Source organism: Somniosus microcephalus, chromosome 11 (assembly GCF_052327205.1).
Source record: "Somniosus microcephalus isolate GS21.2 chromosome 11, FLI_Smic_1.0, whole genome shotgun sequence".
Taxonomy (NCBI): Eukaryota; Metazoa; Chordata; class Chondrichthyes; order Squaliformes; family Somniosidae; genus Somniosus; species Somniosus microcephalus.
This window is the reverse complement of record NC_140997.1, coordinates 186,385,588-186,402,394: the sequence shown is the minus strand read 5'-3', so window position 1 is coordinate 186,402,394 and position 16,807 is coordinate 186,385,588. Positions and strand designations below refer to the sequence as shown.

The window sequence follows — 16,807 nt, the reverse complement described above, 5'->3', positions numbered from 1 at the left end:
GACGGGCCGCAGAGTACTGTCTCAATTTAGTAAAAGAAACATTTCTCTCTTTTACTTTCTCCACATATATAAATTCCTTCCAGCTTAACCATTGTAAAAAGACCAGCATTTTGATAATCCTCCACAAATATTAGTATTGTCAAAATAAAAATGAAATTATATTGCTTTGTTTTTACATTTTGTCGTGTAAAAATCTGTTGAAAGTAATGGGGCTGAAATTTGTTGGGGTGGGGCATCTCACGGTGTAGGTCGTTAGGCGGACTTTTCATGCACCAGTCAGCTCAACAATGTTTTGCCCCCTAACTTGCTGGAAGTGCGAGCTGATAACGGTGTGGCAAGGGCAATGGGGCATCTGGGACCTTAGTGAATGGCAAGACAACAGTGTATCTCCTTAAGCAATGAGATATAAAGATTGAGAAATAAACAGAGAAAGGAGTGAGAAGGAGGATGATTTAGAGCAGGTGGATGATTTAGAGCAGGTGAATTCAATATCAAATCAGGTCCAGAAAGAGAAATAAAGAGAGCGGAAGAAAGATTGAATTAAGAGAGAGAGAAAACTGAGGCAGAAAGGAAAAGTAAAAAAAAAGGTAAAATAAAAAAAATTGACATTTTTAGAATCTCCAACAACAATTCACTCCCTGAAGGAATGAGACTGAACATTTTAAATTGTTCATTTTCTGGGCCAGAGAGGTTGATTGGCAGTCATTAACAATTATAACATTGTTAAAAGGGTGCTTATGCAATTAATTACTAGACTTATCTTTCTGTGGTGAGTTTAATGGGCAATTAATGTGCAACTCCAGCAAGTTCTTAATTAACAGGGAGGCTAAGGACCAGATGCTGTTTATACAAAGCAAACAGTGGTGCATTGTAAATCGACTAGCAAGTTCTGGAGATTAGCAATTCATGCGTATCTCAATCTCCTGAACTTCCTGGCCAATTTGCATATTAATAGTGTGTGTCGTCCACCCGCTGTTATTTTTCCAGCAAATGTTTTTAAATTTACTTTTGATAGCAGCAATAATGAACACACCACCTTCACTTGAATGCAGTACTGTACTTTAATTTGAAGTGGAAATCACAATGTACTGTACATTTAACAACCAAAATAATCATATACAGATACAATGAACATCAATGATACCGTTGCTTTACACCAATACTGAAACGTCGGAGAGCATTTAGATAAGTACACAATTCAGCTAACACCTTTTTAGAAAATGTATGCAGAAGTTTTGATGGGAGCAACACAGAAAAATTGTCATTTAAGTTTACATTTCTGTATAAAACTAAATTACTTCATTCAAAAAAAACTTGTCTCAGCCAAATGCTTTTTGTTTCGTCAGATTGAATTGTTATATTGGTAAAAACTGAACAATGTAACCGGTTGAAATTCTGATTTATATTAGGCAACTTTGGTCTGGGTAGTAAATAATTCCCTGGTTCAGAAGAAGGTTTATTGTGGTGCTAAAAGTAATGTTAAAATTATTGGTTTAATAGAAAACAGAAAACACTGGGCCATAATTTGCTGTAGCAGGGCATCTAACGGCGTCTGCCATCAGTTAGATTTGCCCTTATATATTTAGGTTTTTAATTTTTTTGCTTTGCAAGTTGCTGAAAGTGCAAGCTAATAATGTCGCAACGAGGGAAACAGGACATCTGGGATCTGAGGGAACAGGTCAAGCAACTGCGCAGCTCCTTAACCAATCAGATGAAAGGATTATGAAATTAACAAAGTGCGGTCTGAGAAGGAACTGTAAATTAGAGTGGGTAAATTCAATGTCAAACCTGGTACAGAAAGAGAAATAGAGGGAAAGAAAAAAATGGATTAAGAGAAAGAGAAAAAAAAAGACAGAAAGGAAAAGTAAAAAAATTAAATTTTAAATTTTATATAAAAAAAAAATCTTCAACAATTATAACCTGAAGGAATGAGACTAGTCGCAACAGTAGTGAATTGCAATAAAAAATAATTTTCAGTATTAATAATTTAGTTATAATTTTCAGCACCAGAGAGATTGGCAATAATTAACACTTATCACGACATTAAAAGGTAACTTAGACTGAAATGGGCAAGACTTAACTTGCTGCGGCGAGTTTAGTTTGTATCTACCACACAAATGCAGCAACTTCATGCCACTCACCAGTGAGCCAGACACCGAAACGTCGCTTTCGTAAAGCTAACGGCGGAGCGACGCATCTCGGACAGCAACATTTGGATTTTTGAGTTTAGCCGCGCACCTGCACCTCGCCTGAAGTTGCTGTACCACTTGTGCATAAACAACGGTGAACGCTATTTGCCTCACTGTTATTTTGACAGCAAATTACGGTCTATTTGAAAACACAGCCTACGAAACACACTTTGTATGTCGTTGTGCTGACATAAGATTATTAAGTGTGCATTTTGGAAATCATGCAGCTGATTTTAAGGTTTATCAACTGGTTTACATTGCTTGGTCAATGGTTTTGGTCACAGATGCTAGAGATTACTTTGAATACATTCACACACTCACTTTGCAATCATTAACACAATACCATAGTACCATACGTTAAAAAGACAGGAAGGAATCATAGTCGCTTTGTGCTTTAATAACTACAGCTTACGCCAAAAGATCTAGCATAATATATTAACTGTTTTACACACATACAGATTCAGTCTACAACCACTGTTTCATTAGTGTGAGAACACAGTGACACTACACTGCAGGCAGGTGCATAACTTACTGTACCAAGGAATAACTGGGAGAAAGAGTTGTGGCAAGTTGTAGAAGCCGGTTGTATTTACGTTCATAAAAAGTTAAGCATTATCCATAGTAAAGACCTTTTCAGTATTTTAGGCTTGTCTGATGCAGTCTTTCACTGCTGTAGTGAATTAAAAGATACATTACAAAAACACACCTGCAAGCTGAAAAAAATCACATTTATACCTCTTTACTTATAAATAATGCACAAAGTAAACAAAATAACTCTTACATTCAACAAGCAAAGATTTTTGAACAAAATGCAATTTTTAAAAAATGAACATACAGATGTAAATTCCATTCTACTGTAATACCTGTAGCTACAGAATAAAAAACATTGTTGTTCTACTAACATCACATAAGGGTGAGATCTTAGTGCTCGTAATTAACACCACACTAAAGTAGGCCACAGAGTGTATAAGCTGTAACAATTTCATGCACAAGCTATTTTTAAATACACACAATGCAATATTTAGTAGTCACACAAGGGCCACTTATTTATTTCTCACCAAAAATGCAAAAAGATTAGTTCAATTCTACCTCTATTTGCTCAGACAGCATCTACCACAATGGCAGGAACAAACAGCATACAAGCAAAACACGGTTTGTGCATTTCAACAATTTTACAGGTTTTACCATTTCAATACAACATAAAAAATACAACAACCATGGAGGTATTTTATAAAGTGATATTTACTTATGGTAACCATCAATACTTACATCAACATGTTAATATTTGGACACCTGGACATTATTATTAACAAGTGATTAAAATCACTGCCACTTTCTACTGATATTTCTCATTACCAATATCACAGAAATACTCAATGCCATATCATGAATTGACTAACTGAAAGCTTGGTGCTATGGTGATCTCAGACAAAAGGTGCACATATGCCAGACCTGGAACAGGTTACATTTGATTGGTAAAAGAAGTTGGAGGATTCTGGCCATAACCACCCTGATTGTATCCTCCAATCTGGCCATAGGAAGCTTGTTGCCCATAACCTGGTTGCTGTCCATAGCCTTGTTGGTTGTATCCAGTTGTTTGACCATAACTTTCTTGATCGGATGGCCCCTGGTTGTAGGGTTGTTTGAGGCCACTTGGAGCTGGCTGCTTTTCCATGGTGCTTTGAGAGTGTCGTTGACCTGAAGTTTGCCAGCCAGTCTCCTTGAACACAAACCAAATATTTCCAGCCCACAGAATAAAGTTAAGAAATCCAAAGACCTATGGAAGTGAGAAAACGGCAATTTGTAGGTTTTATTTTCATTATGAATTACATTTTTATAACCTTAAGTTAATAATCATTGTGGATAATAATCCAAGTTAATAATCTGAAGAAGGCTAAACTAAACAAGTCAAACCTAAGAAGCAAAGCTCTTAACAGAATTTTAGAACTGGCACCTCCATATGAATAGACAATGCTCGATGGGAATGGGCTGCTACAGTACTATGTTTATAGCACAAACAAAATTGGCATTATAACTTTAAAAAAACTTGCATTTATATAGCACCTTTCACAACCTCAGGATGTCCCAAAGTGCTTTACAACCGATGAAGTACTTGTGAAGTGTAGTCAATGTTGTTATGTAGGAAATTAGGCAGCCAATTAGCACACAGCAAGCTCCCACAAACAGCAACGTGATAATGACCAGATAATCTGTTTCAGTGATGTTGATTGAGGGATAAATATTGGCCAGGACACTGGGGATAACTCCAGTTCTTCTTCTAAATAGTGCCCTGGGATCTTTTACATCCACCTGAGAGAGCAGACTGGGCCTCGGTTTAACGTCTCATCCGAAAGGCGGCACCTCCGACAAGGCAGCACTCCCTCAGTACTGCACTGGAGTGTCAGCCTATATAAGAACATAAGAAATAGGAGCAGGAGTAGGCCATTTGGCCCTTCAAGCCTGCTACGCCATTCAATAAGATCATGGCTGATGTGCTTCCTCATCTCCACTTTCCTGCACTATCCCCATATTCCTTGATTCCCTTAATATTCAAAAATCTATCGATCTCTATCTTGAATATACTCAATGACTGAGCCTTCACAGCCCTCTGGGGTAGAGAATTCCAAAGATTCACCACTCTCTGAGTGAATAAATTTCTCCTCATCTCAGTCCTAAATGGCCGACCCCTTATTCTGAGACTGTGACCCCTGGTTCTGGACTCCCCAGCCAGGGGAAACATCCTCCCTGCATCTACTCTGTCAAGCCCTGTAAGAATTTTGTATGTTTCAATGCGATCACCTCTCATTCTTCTAAACTCTAGAGAATATAGGCCTAGTTTACTCAATCTCTCCTCATAGGACAATTCCCCCATCCCAGGAACCAGTCTGGTGAACCTTCGTTGCACTCCCTCTATGGCAAGTATATCCTTCTTTAGGTAAGACCAAAACTGTACACAATACTCCAGGTGTGGTCTCACCAGGCTAACTGGTCTGTAGTTCCCCGTTTTATCTCTCCCTCTTTCTTAAATAGTGAGGTTACATTTGCTACCTTCCGATCTGCGGGAACTGTTCTAGAATCTATGGAATTTTGGAAAATGACAACCAATGCATTCACTATCTCTACAGCCAACTCTTTCAAAACTTTAGGATGTAGGCCATCAGGTCCAGGGGATTTATTGGCTTTCAGTCCCATTAATTTCTCCAGTACTACTTTTTTAAACATAGAAAACATAGAAGATAGGAACAGGAGGAGTAGGCCATTCGGCCCCTCGAGCTTGCTCCACCATTCAATGAGATCATGGCTGATCATCCAAATTCAGTACCCTGTATTTTACTAATACTAATTTCTTTCAGTTCCTCATTCTTGCTAGACCCTTGGAACTGCACAATTTCCGGGAAGTTTTTTGCGTCTTCTTCCATGAAGACAGACTCTCTGGGCTGGATTTTGCCAGCCGAGGCGAGTTGGGGGCGGGACTGCTGCCTTCTGGGTTCTAGTCCCGCCCCAGCGATGTCTGACGAACCCACACTATTTTCCCTTGATTGGCCTTGTTAAGCCCGCCCCCACCAATTAAGGGAAAGCCGGTGACAGATGACGTCAGTGTATGACACTTCATCTGTTGAAAATTTTTTGACAGATGAATTGTCAGCATTTGACAGCTTTGAGAAGCTGTTAAACACTGACAATCTCTGTTCTAAGGTGAGCCCTTGCACAAAGGCTCACCAAGACCTCTCTCCTCAGCAGAAAGCAGATGGCTGCTGCATCTGAGACATCAGCAGCCATTCTGTTATCTCTGCTGTTGAAATGAGGCACCTCCTGATCCTCAACGGTTGAAGCCTGCAGAAAGAAGCAAAGGTAAGAAAACTTTTTCCAACGCTTTACACTCACCTCTCATACTTACCCATCCACACTTGCACCCATCACTCACCTCTACAGCTGATATATCGATCCCTCTCACCCCCGCAGACCCACTGCTCACCTCGCTGACTCTGGCGAGGTTCGCAGCACTCAGGAAGCCCGCAATTGCAGGCGTAAAATGGGGAAAAGCCTCAAAACTGCCTGTTGGCTCTAATCCCCCTCCCGCCTCGAGGAGACGGGTCCCTGCGCGACTAGGGGGCCCGCCTCCCGGGAAGATGGCACGGAGGCGGGTTGGGAGTGGGGTCAGTACCCACTCCCAGTTTCTGCCATTTTCCCGGCAGTCCCGCCTCCACAGTGCTGGGAAAATTCCCCCCAAAATATTTGTTTAATTTCTCCGCCATTTCCTTATTCCCCATTATAATTTCTCCTGTCTCAGTCTGTAAGGGACCCACATTTACTTTCGCTCATCTTTTCCTTTTTATATTTTTGTGGTCAAGTCTCTGGAATGATGAAACTGTAAGCAAGTTGTCTAAGTTGCTCTCACAAGTACCATCTCACCCTGCTCCGTCTAGTCAAATCCCCAAAATGTCATTATTACAAGGTTCAAAGCGGTGGATTTGTATTTTTGACCACCATGCTTGGTACTCCTGATTGCCAGTTAATTTACAAAGAAGAATTTCTTGTTTGTAAAAATGAAAACTGAAGATAGGGGGGAAAAATTCATTCTTGCCCGGAAAGCAGCCGGTGTCCTCGCCAACTGCCGTTAATGGCTGCCGCGCTAAACAAGGTAAATCGGTGTGGGGAGCATGGTGGTAGGTGGCGCAGTGCTAACCTTAGGTGCAACGCCATCCTGGTGGCATTGCACGAGGGATCCAGGACCAATTTCTTGTGCTGAAGTGGCGTTGCTGCTTCTCCTAGCGTCTGTGTGTGAGGCTGTGAAGCTCGCAATGCATTGTGGGCAGTGAGGCTCTCTGTAATTTAAAGGGCTGTGCACATTGAAGCAAGGGCAAATAAAATGCACTAATTCAATACATTTTTCAGCCCTTTCTGTTTAACAAATAATCAATATTCAAAAGAAGTTCCAAATGTTAATATTCAGCACTTAAAGCTAAATTACCCTGCTAAATGCAACAAATTGGAAAACTGCCTCAGCACTACCACAAATGGCTCAGCAAACCAGGGAAGGGGCACCCAGGGTCTCGCACGCAGCACTCCAGCTTTGTGCAGGTGGTGAACACTGCAAGACTGGCCCTCTACCCATAAGTGCCAGGAGCCCCTCCAGAAAGAACAATGTGGGAGTACATTACCAAGGCCATCACTGCCAACAGTGTCGCCCGTACCACTGGCTCCAGTGCCCAAAGAAGCTTTATGACCTCAGGCCACTGGTCAAGGTCAGTGAATGTATCTTCAAAAGACGTCACCTACCAACTGAACCACTAACCTCACACACTACTCAATGCACGACCCCCAATCACTCACCTACCAACAATCAGCATCAATGACGAGGCACATCTCCCCTTCCTAGCATCACCTCACCCCCTTGGAGGAGACAGTGCAGGCCATTCTTGGCAAGGGCATGGCTGAGCCCTTGGCCAGTGGCGGGGTAGATGCAAGATGTGGGTATCCTTGTATGTTATCTTCCTTCTGGTATGTACCGCTAGGCTTCCTGCCCTCCCATCAGCACAACTCCACCCTTGTGCCTTCCTCATTTCACACACCCAAGAAATGCATCCTGCCCAGCCTGTGGGACCACAGGCAGATAATTCCATCCCGGATACGTCGGCCACAAAGAGACTGTCTGGGATGCATCCTTCTGTCTGATTGCCCCTCTTCGGCTTCCTCTTCTGCATCTTCCTCTTCCCTCTGCAAGTGGATGCTGTAAATGTGAAATGACAGCATAAAATGCTGGAAATACTCAGTTGGTCAGGCAGCATGTTGACCTGAGACGTGAACTCCACGGATGTTGTGTGACTTGCTGAGTATTCGCAGCATGTTCTGTCTTCTCAAAGGTGTTCACTTACCATCTGAACCCTTGCAAGTGTCCAGCAGCACACCCGAAACACTTAAAAAAAACTTTTCACATCTATTGCAGCAAGCAACCACTTCAATAATATAAAAAAAAAGTCCAAATCCTTCCATTCAAACTTACCTGTCTTATGTTCTTATGTCTTATGTTCTTATGTGTGTGTCCCTTTAGCAGCTGAAGATATCGCCCCGTCAGCGTCTGTCAACCTGCAGGTTAACCTGGCGTGCTTAGGACCCAGCGCTGACTTGAACGTTAGGGTCGAAGTTCGCGTAGGCGACGTTAGGTCGGTGGTCACCACACCACCATTTTTTTTTCAGAGCACTGCCAGTTACCAGCAGCGCAAAGGGGGCAACCAATATGGCGGTCATGCCGGGACCGCCTCCAGCTGGCACAAGAGCGGTGGCTGCCATTTTTTCACACATCGCTGGCACTACCAGGTGGCGGTAAGGCCATCAATTTCTTGCCCAAAGACTTTAAAAATCAACACAACAGGAATTTAAAGTGAGTAAATGAACTGCTACACTATCATATTGCTGAATTTCTACACACATGCACACACACATATATATAAATATACGTAACATTTTCTTTATTTTAAATTATCTATTTTAATTTTCTTAACAGTAAATCTCTAGCACTCTAATTCAAAAATAATTATTTGGAAAAACAGAACCAGTTTTCCTTGACTGTGTACATTCATGATTCCAAGTGAGTCTGAATAGTTCCAACACCTGTAATTGCTATTATTATGCCATCAACAAAATCAGACCTTGTAAGACAACCCAAAAAATGCAGGACGGCAGGAAAACTGTGATGTCTTTAGAAAATTACTCCTGATATGTACATACTGTAGGTGTTATGTGACCTTTAAAACCATTTATCATACTACTTAACAAGTAGAAATGACAAATACAATTTCAGCTCTCAGCATAATTATCTTTAGGAACTGAATTAACATGTAATTAATCATTATCATTTCCACCACATCCCTACACCAAATTCTAGCTGTCTTGTTATTCAGTCAAGAATGCAAGCAGTAATTTGGGGTACCTAATATTAAAATTGATTTCTGATGTGTAACTGTATGACGTATGGGAATTATTGGAATACACAGTTTTGAGAGGATTATATACAGGATGTTATTCTATTATTGCTGATCTTTATTTCAGTGCAAAAGAACCATATTCATGAATCCCATAGGCATGAGTCTAACTTTCCCATAAGTTGCCTAGTAATGCATTACTGGCATCTGATACAGTTTTCATTCTATGTACATTAATAGAAGAAAATGGTAGGAGTGCAGCATTAAGAGTTCCCATAAATGCCATGGCATGTGTATATATTGGGCCAGAAATTCGCGGCCAAAGGCGTGAGTGCGCTCGGGGTACTCACGCATCTGGCCGTTGGAAATGCCGCCGTTCAGCATGAACAGCGCATGCGGGGAACGCCGGCATTTCCAGACCTCGAGCGCGTGCGACTGCACAGGCAGCGCTTGCGCAGTGAACTTCGTAGATTTCATTCATGAAATCCGTGAGGGTAAGTCCTCAGAAGTTACACTTGAAAAAAGCAAGTGTAAAGTGGTTCATTGGCTGCGGAGGAAGAAACATTTTATCGTGGAGCTTCTGAAATGCAATATTTTTGTTTGGGAAAGGGAGGGAAGTTATTTTAAGAAATTTTAAGTAAGTTTTAAAGTTAAATTTTTTTTTTTTTTTTTTTTTAAAAAGGGTTTTCAGAACGGTAGGTAGAAGGAGCAATTGTGGCTGTGTGAATGGAATGTGAGAATGAGTTATGTATGTATGTCCACATATATTCCTTTACGTATATGTATGTATGTTTTATATTCCTTTACTAATGTGTATGAATGTATGTTTTTAATTATGATTTTCCAATAAGTTACTTTCTCTGAAAGTCATAATTAAATAATACATTCATACACATAAGTAAAGGAATATATACATAACACGCAAAGGAATATATACAGACATACATACTTTCAGAAGCTCCATGATAAGAAATATCTTCCTCCGCAGCCTCTGGAGCAACTGTACCCATGCTTTTTTCATGTGTAAGTTGTAAGGACTTGACCTCACTGAAAGCAGTAATGAAAGCGGCGAATTATACTGCGCACGCGCTGCCTGTGCAGTCGCACGCGTTCTGCCTCTGAACCCCTTCGTTCAGAGGACAGGAAATGCCGGTTTTCCCCAAAAGCACTGTGCTTGCTGAAAACCGGCATTTCATCCGGCCAGATGCGTAAGTACCCCGACCGTACTCGCGCAGTTGGAAGGGAATTACTGGGCCAACATTTTACATGTCAATAAAATGAAAAATTTAACAATTGCACGACTTGCCCCCTCGCATCTGCGACTGAGGGTCCAAGGAGGTGCATTGCGCAAGAGGTCATCATCGTACGTATCCTCACACTGTTCCCTTTGGGGAACTGTATGAAGTGGTGGAAGGATTTATGGCCGTGATTAACGCTCATTCCGTGACCATAACCATCTGTGAACCAGCCATTAGGGTGGTTAGTCCTATGGCGGGAGGGTTTTACGGGCTCCCACAACCCATCTGAGGGGGGGGGGGGGGCCACCAACACCCACGGACACAAGTATCCCGCTGGATGTCCACCCAGAATTTAAAGTTGGAACTCCAACTCCACTTGCCGGGACTGTCTGGAGTGGGGTTCAAAACCCTACTCCTTCTGGCCCAGCGGCGGGGATGCTTACTGCTACGCAAAAGGCCCACTCCGCACAAAAGGTGACACCCATATGTTTCCTGTGCCTTTTCCCTCCCCGTGACTGGAGCCCTATGCTGCCATTTCACGTTGCTAATCGGATTGGGCCTTTGTCATAGCGGTAGGATCCCCGCCGCTGGGCCAGATCAGGGTAGGGTTTCGAACCCCGCTCCAAACAGTCCCGGCAAGTGGAGTCGGAGCTCCGGCTCTAAATTCTGGGTTGACATCCAGTGGGATATTTGCGTCCGTGGGTGTGGGTGGCCCCCCTCCTTGTATAGCTTGTGGGAGCCCGTAAAACCCTCCCGCCATAGGACTAACCGCCCTAATGCCTGGTTCAAAGATGGTTACGGTCACGGAATGAGCGTTAATCATGGCCATAAATCCTTCCACCACTTCATACAGTTCCCCAAAGGGAACAGTGTGAAGACACGTATGACGACGACATTGCTAAATAAATAAATGGAATTAAAAAAATTCTTTTAGGGCTTTTAAAAGTCTTTAAATTGCTTTAATTCTGTTTAAAACTACTTCAGATTACTCAAAATAATGTAAACATTTTAAAAAGTTTATAAAAGTTACCAAAATCTTCAAAAAACTTCCAAAAACCTATTTAAACTGCTGCTTTGCATGTAAAAATGCTTAGCAGCTTGACAGAAACATTGGGGGCGTGTCCAGTGAAACTGAGACCTCAAGGGGCGTGTCTCACTTGCACTGCACGCTCCTGGCTTCGCGCTGGCTGCACTCCTGGGCGGCGTGACGTCATACGCTGCCCGGGATTCTTCTTCTGGAAACACCAACTCCAGGCGTCCCTGGAGCTGATCGGCAGTAGCGCGGGGTAAGTGCAGAAACGGGGCTGCAAGCCCCGTTCACCAATTTCTGGCCCAATCTCTAAGGAACAGGTTGTGAGTTGTTTATATGAAATTATTGCTGACCTGTATCCTGATATTTTTAGATATGCAAGAGATAATGATTATTTTCACGAGTGTGAACTCTGATTGTACAGAAATTGCACAAGTCACAATCGGAAACTGGGTGGAACGAGAGTTCAATTCGAGTGGCACGATTTGCTGCTCCATTTCCCAGCAGATTTAACCCACCTGACTCAGGCAGGAGCCTCTTTAATATATGCTAAGTAGTGTTCTGTGACATACATGTCTAACATGCAGTACTAGATGTGCAGAAATTTCCTCCAACTAAATATCGAATCTTTGGAATTCCCTACCCCAAATGGCAGTGGATGCTGAGTCGTTGAGTATATTCAAGACTGAGATAGATAGACTTTGGACTCCAGGGGAATCAAGGGATATGGAGATCGGGCGGGAAAGTGGAGTTGAGGTCGAAGATCAGCCATGATCTTATTGAATGGCGGAGCAGGCTCGAGGAGCCGTATGGCCGACTCCTGCTCCTAATTCTTATGTTCCTATTCTAAGACCGAAGCCTTTGTCTTCGGTCCCTGCCACAAACTCTGTTCCCTATCCACCGACTCCATCCCTCTCCCCGGCCACTGTCTGAGGCTGAACCAGACCGTTCGATTCCTTGGCATCCTATTTGACCTCGAGGTGAGCTTCTGAACCCCATATCCGCTCCATCACCAAGACTACCGACTTCCACCTCCGTAACATCGCCTGTCTCCGCCACTGCCACCACTGCCTTAGCTCATCTGCTACTGAAACCCTCATCCATGCCTGTTACCTCTAGATTCAACTATTCCAATGCTCTCCTGGCCAGCCTCCAAAATTGCACCCTCCGTAAACTGGAGCTGATCCAAAACTCTGCTGCCCATATCCTAACTCGCACCAAGTCCCATTCACCCGTGACCCCTGTGTTTGCTGACCTACACTGGCTCCCAGTCCGGCAATGCGTCGATTTAAAAATTCTCGTCCTTGTTTTCAAATCTCGCCATGGCCTCACCCTATCCTATCTCTGTAACCTCCTACGGCCCTACAACCCTCGAAGATCTCTGCACTCCTCCAATTCTGGCCTCTTGCACATCCCTGATTTTAATTGCTCCACCATTGGCAGCCGTACCTTCAGCTGCCAAGGCCCTAAGCTCTGGAATTCCCTCCCTAAAGCTCTCTGCCTCTTTACTAATGTTCCCCTTAATTTTTTGGGGGTGCGCGGCCCCTTTAAGGCACTGTGTGGCCCATTCACAGTATGCGAGAAAACTTACAATGAAAAAGCTGGTCCTAGGCTGCGCGGGACTGGCAGAAAGCTGCACGGCCGCTTAGAGGGAACGTTGCTCTTTACCTCTCTCTCCTTCTTTAAGACACTTCTTAAAACCTACCTCTTCGACCAAGCTTTTGGTCACCAGTCCTAATATCTCCTTATGTGACTCAGTGCCAAATTTAGTTTGATAATGCTCCTGTGAAGCACCTTGGAATGTTTTACTACATTAAATGCGCTATATAAATACAAGTTGTTGTTGGTGTACAGGAGACCCCGATGGTTACGGGCGACCCATTCATTAAAACCAGTCGGGGAAGAAGCAGAGAGTTATAACCTAAAAGGTAAGTTTTAAACTTGTCTTTGTGGGTTCAGGAGGAGCAGTAATGAGAGTCTGGACCTCTGCTGCCCAGGGCTCCTCTCCTCCCCATCCGTGAGACCCTGACGAACCCCCTCCCATGACTTACCCGAGTGCCGGCAGGTGGGCTGCTGAACTCTTTACTCCTGTTTCAGGCGGGCGGCTGACCGGCAGGATGCAAACGAGACCCGCCATTAATATTGGCCAGGCCTCCCACGGAGACACTCGAGCAGGCATCCTGCACGTTGTGCAGGATTCCTGCCCAAGAGTTTATTCCCCTTGTGCATCTCACTGGCCCCACTATGTTCCTTTGACTTACCATAACTTTGTACCATAGGAGGTAAAAAAAAGCCAATTATAGACAGGGAAACACATAATGTGACTGAAATCTACTTATTAACGAGTGCAAGTTAATGTGGCCTCTGATACTTGTTTTTCTTTTGTCTTCTTCCTGTGTGCTTCTCCCTTTTTCATTCTTCTTGACTGTTTATATTTTCTCCATTTTCCAGCCTGCCATTTAAAATTACATATCCCCACAAACCATTGTCTCTCATTTCAAGAAAAATAAGATAGATCACGGTGGAAAATTGCAATAGGAGAGAACTGTTTTTGATTGATGCAGCATATTATGGATGCTTGTTGTGCTTTTGCACATTAAAGGAATTTCACAGGTCTATTGTATTGTAATTTGAACTACATCATTCTTTGGCTGGAGAATGTCCAATTCTTGACAGCAATTAAAAAGTAATGTTCCCAGTAATTTGCAACTGTATACTTTGGAAACTATCTGAAGTTGCAATAATACAATTTGAAATGAAGACAATTTCAGCTGCTCCAAGTTGGTTCCTTTCAGTGTCCTTTAAACGAGTCCACCTGGACTACAGTCTTCTAATGAGCAATGATATCAAAGTATTCAAACGCTGCAATCGTTTGCTGCACAAGTCACATTCATTTAATATTCTGATCTGTTCTGGACTTTGTTATCGCAATAGCTTATGTTGAAATATTAGCTGTGTTAATTAGAGTAGCAAGCAGTTTCCTCTTCCATATTGCTCGGTAAGACATCTGACACATGTAGCAGTGTAAGGATTCAAGCCTACAAAATCAGCAGTGGTGACTAATCATTTCTGTAACTGCACCATTTTGTAATAGTATCTAGACTGGTACTGTACATAGTTTCTTGAAACTGCATCCAAGATTAGTTACTAACCAGACAAATATTTCTTCTTTCAAGAAAATGGTTGTTTGATCAGATTGAATTAGTAAAACATCATGCCTCTGATATTTCCACCCCTCCTTTCTTTGGACACTGAAGAGTCCAAACTGTGCTGCACCGTTCAGGCCTCAGAGTGCCTGAATTTTGTGGGTTGGGTCATTTGCAAGGCCCTGTCACACTCCTGGTACAAACTCGTTCCCTGGCAGGGCCTTGTACTGTGAAGCAGGGGTGGAAACACAGGCACATGCCTCTCAGGTCCATGGTTGCAGGACTGGCTGCTGCCCTTGAGGCCTTCTAGCTGCTGTGGCTGCTGTTGGAGAACAGCAGCTCGAAGACCTCTGGCCCCAAAGGTCCATTACAGGTGCAGCCACAGGTCCATCTAGGGCAATGTAAAGGGTACGGAGATCGGATATAATGGTTCTCCACCTCTTTTCCTCTCTATAGCACCTGGGAACTGAGTGTATTCAGACATCCAGCTTGTAGGAATACTTGCAAAAGAAAAACTGCAGATCATAAAGAATATTGCCCCAAAATTCTTTGGGGATTCCACCGGTCCTCTGCCACAGAGTGGTAGGTTGAGGGTCTTTGACTGCAGCTCTGCATGAAGTAAGTTCTCAAACTCAGCTGTGCCATTGGAGCAGGAAAAAAAGAACAAAGCGTAACTTTAACTGTAGTGCAAGGCCAGCAGAACTTCCATCCACCTCTTACAAGGCAAATAATGGCCAAGGGATGGAGCCAGGAATGGGACTTACTAAGCTGGGAGTTCATGCTCCTCAGTTCCAGTGGGACTCAGGTGATAGTGGTGGTCGGTACACTGAATGAGGGGTGCACGTGGGCCCCACTGGTAGAGACCTTGGATCCTGAAGAAACAGCAGGTCAGTTTTTGGAAAATTTTACAGATCAACCCCAGAGATTAGGGGACCAAGGGGAACATGGTGGGGTCTGGAGGCTTGGACAACCCCCACCCAGCACTCTCCAAGGTTGGGCAGAGGCTGAAGCTTCCATGGCCATGGAACATATAACGCTTTTGCCCACTTACCCTATGCTAAGGAGATGCCCTCCCACTGACCCCATAAACACGATGGTTCCCCCCAGTAGAGTCAGTACTGGAGGGCACCATCGGATGCAATCCTGGCATAGTGCTGGGATCACAACCTGAGGAATTTGAGGGCCTATCACTTTATGAATAATCTTACCATTAAAGTGACAAATGTTCAGTTGTGGTTCTATTTTATTGTTGTGTTTTGTATCGGCAGCCCTTCATCTATTTCTATTCTCTTTAAATCACTCATCCACCCAATTTCCAATTTATTGTCATTCCCTTCTTTCCCTACTGGCCCCTACACACGTGCAATTCGTTGATCTTTGCTCCCAGGACTCTGCCAGTGCTGTTCTGTGCACAACCATCTAGTTACTCTTTGTTCTGTCTTTCCTGCTCTAATGACATAGCTGAGTTTGGGAAGTTGCTTCATGGAGGGCTGCAGGCATGGACCCTCATCTTACCTCTCCGTGACATAGGATGTTGGCACACCAACATGTTGCATCAACAAACCAGCCTTCTTTTCAAATATCCATTAATACTAATGTTCAACTTACAACGGATGTATTTAATCCTGACATTGCAGGGTCTCTGACAGGCAAGCATTTATTGCCCTGCTGCTTGCACGCTGACATTAGCAAAAGCACTTCATCGGGATCCGTAGCAACCTTGACGTCAGAGAGTCCTTTTGCCCAGGCTGATGATCCCACGAGCCACATGAATGAGAAGACCACAGTCACAATGAAATCCTGGAAAAGATTTTTAAAACAATCACTTAAAATTTGCATAAGTCTTGTTGTAAAAGCACACAATCATTACATGTGGTCAAAAATAAAAAATTCCATTTATACTATAAATGTAGTGATATAAATAAATGTAGTGTTTGGAATCCTTGTGCATCCACCCTGTTCCCGTGCAAAGACACGGAGGAAAATTGGCCCCATAATCTCCTTCAGTCACTTGATCCTCCACTATTCAGTTTGCTTTTTTCCAGTTGCTATGGTGACTGTGGAAGATTCATGTTTGACCATGAAAACTGCAGAAGGTGTGAATCTAAAAAAGCTAAAGGTGGTTGTAGAAGAGAGATATAGAAAGAGAAAATGGAATTGATAAACAGTGAAAGAAAACCTGACTAAAAGAGCATATCACAAACCTGTCTTAGGAGTAGCATCGGTCTCAAAGTCACTTCTTTTTTATGCTTATGGTATATGACACCAGAACTGCTTCACT

At 43.1% G+C, this 16,807-nt stretch overlaps 1 protein-coding gene across 1 annotated transcript in view; it reads right to left on the bottom strand.

Moving 5' to 3' along the window:
- Nucleotides 1–1,042: 1,042 nt before the first annotated feature.
- The window catches only part of synpra (synaptoporin a), a 148,694-nt gene continuing 132,929 nt past the window's right edge, over nucleotides 1,043–16,807 (bottom strand). The window contains exons 4-5 of the mRNA XM_086001502.1: nucleotides 16,135–16,326; nucleotides 1,043–3,966 (exon numbers count right to left, since the gene is read on the bottom strand). Of these exons, the coding sequence (XP_085857628.1) occupies nucleotides 3,652–3,966; nucleotides 16,135–16,326 (507 nt within the window). The 3' untranslated portion in view covers nucleotides 1,043–3,651. The remainder of the gene's footprint in view (nucleotides 3,967–16,134; nucleotides 16,327–16,807) is intronic.